The 7,156-nt window shown below is 49.8% G+C and overlaps 1 protein-coding gene across 1 annotated transcript; it reads right to left on the bottom strand.

Annotated features, from left to right (window-relative positions):
* Positions 1 to 591: 591 nt before the first annotated feature.
* On the bottom strand, positions 592 to 5,376 carry TAS1R3 (taste 1 receptor member 3; the record flags this gene model as incomplete). The annotated part of the gene is made up of 6 exons (XM_084274501.1): positions 592 to 1,517; positions 2,085 to 2,205; positions 2,508 to 2,711; positions 3,082 to 3,861; positions 4,556 to 4,856; positions 5,195 to 5,376. 6 exons carry the CDS (start codon positions 5,374 to 5,376, stop codon positions 592 to 594), a joined length of 2,514 nt encoding a protein of 837 aa, XP_084130627.1.
* Between the last annotated feature and the right edge of the window lie 1,780 nt (positions 5,377 to 7,156).

The raw sequence follows: 7,156 nt of genomic DNA, 5'->3' as shown, positions 1-7,156 counted from the left end.
TCTTTAAAGAGGATCCTGTGTAGATAGGTGCTCAGTATCGTTACTCACAGAGATTTCTGTTTGTGGTCTGTAGTCTCACACCTTTCCAGATGATTCCCTTCTGTTTTCCTGGTTGTTATTTCTGTGCTGTTGAATATATTTGAAAGTTCTTCTAAGGCCTGGGAAAGGACTCATGGATCCCTCTCTGGAATGGTTATCCAGTTAATAAGAAGTGGAAGTTAACAGCAGTGATTAAGGGAAGTGGTCCAGGTGAGGCTTCTAGCTCACACTGCCAGACCATGAGAGATTCACATGAAGTACCAGTACTGTAGGTTGCTTGTTTAACTCTTGGCTCCTCGTGGGTGATGGGGCAGGTGGTTAGCTACAGAGAGGGTGGCTGCTGCTCAGCTGAGGAAGTTTTACTTAGCTCATTGCTTCTGCAGCTTAAAAAGTCTGGTCCTAGTGTTCAACCTAGAGGATAAGGCTGTATTTTATATGGGGACTGTGGCTTGGACTATAGTTAATAATGTCATGATAAACAGAACTATCTCATTAACATGCAGGCAGCTTCTGTCGAGGAGCAGGTGACAACAGATCTGGTTCATTGTCTGTCTATTGAGAGTCCTCCTCTGGCTCCTCTTTGATGGAATTCTGAAAATAATCCACTGTGTTCAGATGAGGCTTAAACAAGATGATGTAGCATTTAGGGATGTAGTAGGTCCCCAAGATACCCAGAGTGGTTGTCAGAATGGTACCAATCTGTGTGACAGACCTGAGGACGGTCTTCAGCGTGGCAAAAATAGCAATGAAGAAGATCCAGATGATGAAATATATCAGGATGGCGAATGTGATCCCCCTGGCAAGGTTGTACTTCTTGCCAGCAGTCTGCACCATGAAGGTGCAGAGGAAGCAGGCGGAGGCCAAGCAGCCGTTGTAGCCGTGCAGCAGGGCGAAGGCAAACCAGGACGCTGTGTTACACACCAGCAGAACCTCGGTGCGCAGGGACTTGTAGTCAGCCACCAGGTAGTCGGGGCCCAAGTGGATGTAGCAGAAGCAGAGCAAGCACTGGGTGAGGAGGCACAAGGTGAGGAGGAGCCAAGCCCTCCTCTGGGTCACCCAGTGCAGGAAGGTGGGGGCACAGCGAGGGAACTCTGTCACGAGCGTGATCTCCAGGGACTTGATGAAGAAGGTGGAGAAGCAACCGTTGAGGCACAGGGCATAGACCATCTGCTGGGCCATACAAAGGTTGTTACTGGGCTTCCCTATGTAGAGACAGCAGCTGAGACACAGCAGCGTGAGTGTGACCAAGGCGAGGAGGTTCAGCTTGCCCCCGGAAGCCTGCACGAGGGGAGTCTCAAGGTTCTTTAAAAAGAGTGTTGCTGTCAGACAGATCAGGGATATGGTGATGGACATCAGCATCAGCAGGGCAATGGTGAGTGGCTCCTTCCAGAAGAGGTACCTCTCGCTGCGGTCGTGACACTGTGTGCTCCGGGCAGGGGACCACTGATGCTCTGGGCAGGCGGTGCAGGTGGAGCTGTCTGGAAAGGAGCAGGGAGAAGCTGATGACCAGCAGTGGAGTGCTGCTCCCTGCTGCGGGGGGGCTGGCATTAATTAGGTGGCTGCTTTGGGTGCTGCCTTGCCTACTCCCCCCTCTCCTTCCTAAGTGCATTGGAGCTCCAAAGCTTGTGGTAGTGCAATCTCTTTCTCCCCTTTACTTCTCCTCCCCTCCACTTAGAAGGATCTCTGTATTTCTTGGCTCTGTTTTCCTTCCCTAGGAAGGATCACCAGCTTCCAAAAGATCCCATAATTTCATCATACACCTCTCTTCTACCTATGACCCCAGAATTCCATCGTGCCCTTCTTCCTCTTCAGATAAAACATACACATTGTCCTTGTGCATTCTCTTTGAGTTCAACAGAGCAAGGTCCCCCACTGAAGACCTGCAGAGCAAGACTGAGCACTGCACAGCAGAACAAAAGGGAGGGGAGTGTTCTGCCCTGGCAATGCTTTGTAGAAGAGCTCACAACTGGTCACTACTAGCTCTGAGAACCCGTGTGACCTCAACCAGTACTACAGACAGAGCCATTGACTCTGTCAGACCTCACCTTTAGTGCTCCAGAAGGTGTTCTCTGGGCAATCTGTACAGTCGTAGCAGCAGAGGTGGAATCCTTTTATTCGTCTGAACTGTCCTGGTTTACAGTGTCTGAAGCACTCTGAGGTAGGCTCCTAGGCAAAAGGCAGAATGAACATCAGCCAGATGCTTTCAGGAGAAGCACCCTATCACCAAAAAACACAGAGCAATTGGCTGTGCTGGGATCTGACCTGTGTCTGAGTCTGCTGGGAATACCTGCTTCTAGTTCTGCACGACAGGGATGGGTTACATGTTTGCAGAGGAGCAACAACCAGGTCCTCTGCAAGTCTTGTAGGAGCAGCACGCGTGCCAAGAGCTCCTCAGGAGCAGTCCTGACCCAGCAGCAGAAATATTTATTCATTTTGTGATTGTTTCTGTGCTTGCCCACTGTCTTTACCTTTTGATCCGCAGTGTGAAACCGAATCCTGGACTTATTGATGTACAAGGTCTCTTCGTAGTCCCCAACAGGCAGGTAAGTAAGGGTGTTGTTTTTCCAGGACCAGAAGATGAGGTTGTAGCCAGTGTTAGTGCCGTGGGACTCATCAAACCTGAAGCTTTGGCCATTCACTGTGAACGGGAGGGTGTCCATGAAGTGCAGCAGCTGATGAGACAATGAAAAGTGGTGGTGTTGGTGCAGTTGGTGTTCTTACTCGCAGGACAATAAGGTACTGAGCTAACTTTTGGCTGAAACAGTTGTCCCTTACGTGGGCTAAGATTGCAGCTGTCAGCTTTCTGGCTGTATTATCAGCTGTGCTATGTGTTTTGCCAGATCTGGTTGGTGGGAGCCAGAACACAGGCACAGAGAGGAGGGCACAGCCCTAGGGAAAGCGCTGGTCTAGGGAATTGCCAGGGTGGGATCAGTGCTGGGCAGGAGGCAGTGCAACGGTACCTCCCCTGCCTGTCTGGCTGCCTGCAGCTCTGATGCATAGATGGGATGAAAAATCACTGTTTGTGCCCCTGAGCATGGTTACCTGCCAAGACCTGATGGGTGCTTTGGGACAGGCTCGGGGGGTGCACCCCAGCGCCCTGTGCAGCGCGTGCGCCACGCTGTAGACTGCCATGTACACCGGGTGTATTTGCGAGCGGCTCAGCAGGGAGGAGACGTCCTGCAGAGAGACCCTGTCACAGTGCCTGCAGGGTGTGCCCAGCATCTCAGAGTTCATGAGGTCGTCGAGTTCTCTAGACTCCTGGCAAAACTTTTCCTGCTGAACAGAGGTGAAGAGGTCGGCAACGTATTTCTGGAAGCCGGGCACTGTGCCTGCTTTCATAATGAAGCCTAGGACTGTCCCGATGCTCTGAATGTTTGGAGTGGAGGCAGCTATGTCTGACAGCATCCAGGCTTCAGTGCCGATCCAGACTTTCTTGCTCAGTCCCATCCTGATGCTGTGTTTCAGCAGGGCCTGGGCTGGCTGGCTGAAGGCAAAAAGGACAATGATGTTGACTTTGGTCTTGTTAATTAAGTTAATGATATCTTCCAGTTGGGTTTTGGCTGTGGGGTCTGTGAGATCTGTAGGAATGAGTGCCTCGAATGCAATGCAGATGCTGTGGTTTCCAGCTAAGCTTAAGAAGAGCCCCATGGCTCCTTTGCCATACTCATCATTGCTTCCGACGGTGGCGATCCAGTTCCATCCAAACTTGTTCAGCAGCAGGACCACAGCTTCCACCAGGTTCTTATCACTGGGAACAGTGCGGTAGAAGGATGGGTACAGCTCTGTGTCGCTGAGCTTCTCACTGCTGGCTCCGTAGCTGACCTGCAAATCAGAGCATAGGAGAGAAAGCAAAGCAAGGAGTGAAGTTAAGGGTTAAGTTTTCGTGGTCCAGACCATGATCCACCTTCTCTGCTTAGTCTCAGTGCACTAGATTTTCAGAAATGCTGGGTCAAGATGATGGGAAGGAGGAACTCCTCTGAAGGGATAGGTCCATCGTTGCTGCATTTACCAAGAGAACTATAAATGTGCCCTGAGGACACTGTCCCACATGGACGTCTCCTCCACTGCCGTGTGTGTCTGTTGTCACAGCACCAGCATTTGTCATTAATGACAAAGATAAATAGCTACTTTCTACAAAGGGTGGCACATCCAAGATGCAGTAGTGTCTTTGCTCAGGGCTAAAGTCACCTGACTGTTACAGCTCACTCTGTTGTGGTAACTGGGAGCTTCTAGGGTCGCAGATGTGTTCCCATGGGATCCTCCTGGTTTGCACTGGGAGCTCTGTTATTCCTATTTTACACAGATCACAGGGCAGCCTCTTCTCTCTGGGAAGGTAAACACTGGAGGGTGTTCCAGGAGGGGAGCTTAATGACCTACTTAAGATCACTCAGGAAATCTGTGGGGGGGATCCGTGCTTTAACAGCCATGGTTCAAAGAGCTAGAGCATGGACAGCACTGCTGATCAAACCCCCACACCAGAAAGGAGAGCTCCTGCTTTTCTGAAGAGTTTCTTTACCTGTGGGATCAAGAAGAAGCTGAACAGCTTGCCTGTAACCAGGCAGAGGTCTGACTTGTGCGGTCCGATCACCGCGGTGACGCGAGGCTGGTAGTCGGTGTAGTTGCACAGGACCCCGATGCCCCTCGTGCCGTTGCGGGTCAGGAACAACAAGCTGGGCTGCAGGGCCACCACGGGCTCGAAGCAGGTGTCGTGCATCTCATAGCCCAGCCGCACTCCCGGGAGCAGCCAGGAGGAGTTGTTGATCTGGTCGATAGCAAACCTCATCCCCAGAGCCCACAGCAGCCCGTCCACAAACAGCCTGTGACAAAGCAGCATTTACACCCTGGTGTCAGCGTGGGATTCAAAGCACAGCAGCAGCCAGTGCCACCGAAAGCTTCACGTGGGCTGGCTGCACCTGAAGCTTGCCTGCACTGCAGCATCACGAAACCAAAGCCGCTTCCCATTTCGGGGTCAGGAGTTGATGACACGATACACAGGCACTCCAGCACCTTAGGGCTAATCTTTGTGTCCATCTCCCCTTGCTGTTCACCTGTAAGCCCATCAGTTACTATCAGGAGGACTCCTTTCCTTTCTTTCCCTTTCCTTTCTCTTCCCAGCCCAAGTGACCAACTTAACGAGTACTAACGTATCTCTTACCTCTCACAAACAACCAACGTGGGCTCCGATCGTGCCGTCAGGTTTACGATGTCCGTTCCAAACGGGAACAAGCCTCCTATGATATAGTCACCAGGCCTTCTCAGCTGAGCAGACAGGCACGTGGGCTTGAGGGCTGCTGTGGAACCAAAGCTCAGGCACAGCAGCAGGGCAGGGACTATCATTGTCTTGGGGAAAGTGGTTCAAAGCAATCCCTGAGCGAGCGTGGGGGAGAGGACAGAGGGTCCAGTCTTGTTGGTTCCCAGGGCGTCTCTTTAAATAGGTCTTGGAGAGATTAAAATATGGGGAAGAATTTGTTTAGCAAAGCACGTTAAATAGGTAACTGTGCTTAGAGGGCAATAGTCAAATACACAGTGCTAACCTATGTGTCCTGGGTTGCAAACCACTGGCCTAACCCTGGTTTCCTTTACTCAGTGAGTAGCCTTTGCTCAAGCAGTGTGACTTCCTGAATTCATTGTCACAGCTCTGGAAGTTGGATTCCCTGTAGGATAGGTGGTAAACTCCAGTGCCCCCTGCTAATTTGTCTTCTGCAGTAACTCCCCTCTGCCCCAACCGAACAAGAAACATCATCTGTATCTGGATGGGTCTGTGGGAGCTCTCCCTGCTGACAGGTTGCACAACCAACTCATCAGTGCCTTGTCTGGTGCTGGGACCAGACATTTCTCAGCACAGGTTACTCAGCTAAAAGCATCACCAGGAGATGCATCCCTGGGAGCAGAATCCAACAGGCTGAAGCTGCCTTGCAGAGAAGGGTGCCTGTTACCCTGCCACAACCATTACCTGTACAGAGGAGGTGAAAATCGACTTGCTCACCAGCACACTCCCTGCTTAGAAGCAGCCTGTGCTGAAAGAATGGCACAGTTTCTTTAAAAACAAGCTATAGAATAATTATGTTGAGTTGCCTGAACTGAAGGGTAAGAGATTTCCTCACCAGTAATTTTTTTTTCATTAATTCAAGGTCACCTCTCCATGGAGATGAACAAATCTTCCTCAGTGCTTTGCAAGAGCGTGTCTGGAGCAGGAGGTTCCTGGATTGGAAGGTTGGTGAATGATTACTTGGCTACACTGCTGTCTTTAGGAAGTTGTTGGTTCATCTAAATTCTCACCCTGAGCTGTGGTGTTAAATTCAGTTTAAAAGCTTTGCTTCAGGTACAAGTTCCAGAGCATAGTAACCTGGGTTGCATCATGGCTTGTGTTTGTTCTGTCAGGTTAGAGGTTTAGAAAGCAGGACACTAGGAGTTGGCAGGTTCAAGTTGCTGTGCTTTATTGGCTCTTTGTGTATTTATACTGTACCATAACAACTCATACACCACTCTTTCTCTAGATGTGCTGTATAGATATGTTTATACTGACATCCTTTTACAGGTATCTTCCCTTTAATGGAGTATTTAAGTGTAAGATTTAACTTCTTTAAAGTTCTGAATACAAATTCAGCTGCATGGAGGAAAACCAAGGGCTGTCTGGATGGTGTGCAAGGCACACAGAGGCAGTAACTTACTCCTGTCTGTGCTTCCAAGTGAAATCAAGGATGTTTACTGTGACACAGGAGTTTGTGATGGACTTCTGTTTGCAAATTATCCAACCTCCCTCTAGTGAATCTGTGTGTTACTGCACCTCTCAGGTACCACTCACTCTGGGTGGTCTTACTCTGCTGAATTTGGGCTCAGTGGTGAAAGCTTCCAGGCTCTGAACTTGCCCAAAGCAGAGTGCAGGACCTTAGTTTTACTCTGGGGTAACTAAGTGGGGCTGTTAAAACGTTCCCATCGTTTGGAGGCAGAGCAGGACACCAGGAAAATAAAATGATAAGGGAGAACCTTGTTTAAATGAGAGTGTGCAGAGTGATGGGGAGCTGTATTTTACTGGAAGCATACTTTGCACATCAATTATAAACTTAAACCAAATTTTTTCCCCTGCTAAGAAAGTTTGATTATTTAATGGGAAAAA

This window comes from Gallinula chloropus (genome assembly GCF_964237585.1).
Source record: "Gallinula chloropus genome assembly, chromosome: 23".
NCBI classification, from domain to species: domain Eukaryota; kingdom Metazoa; phylum Chordata; class Aves; order Gruiformes; family Rallidae; genus Gallinula; species Gallinula chloropus.
This window is presented reverse-complemented; position numbering and strand designations above follow the sequence as displayed.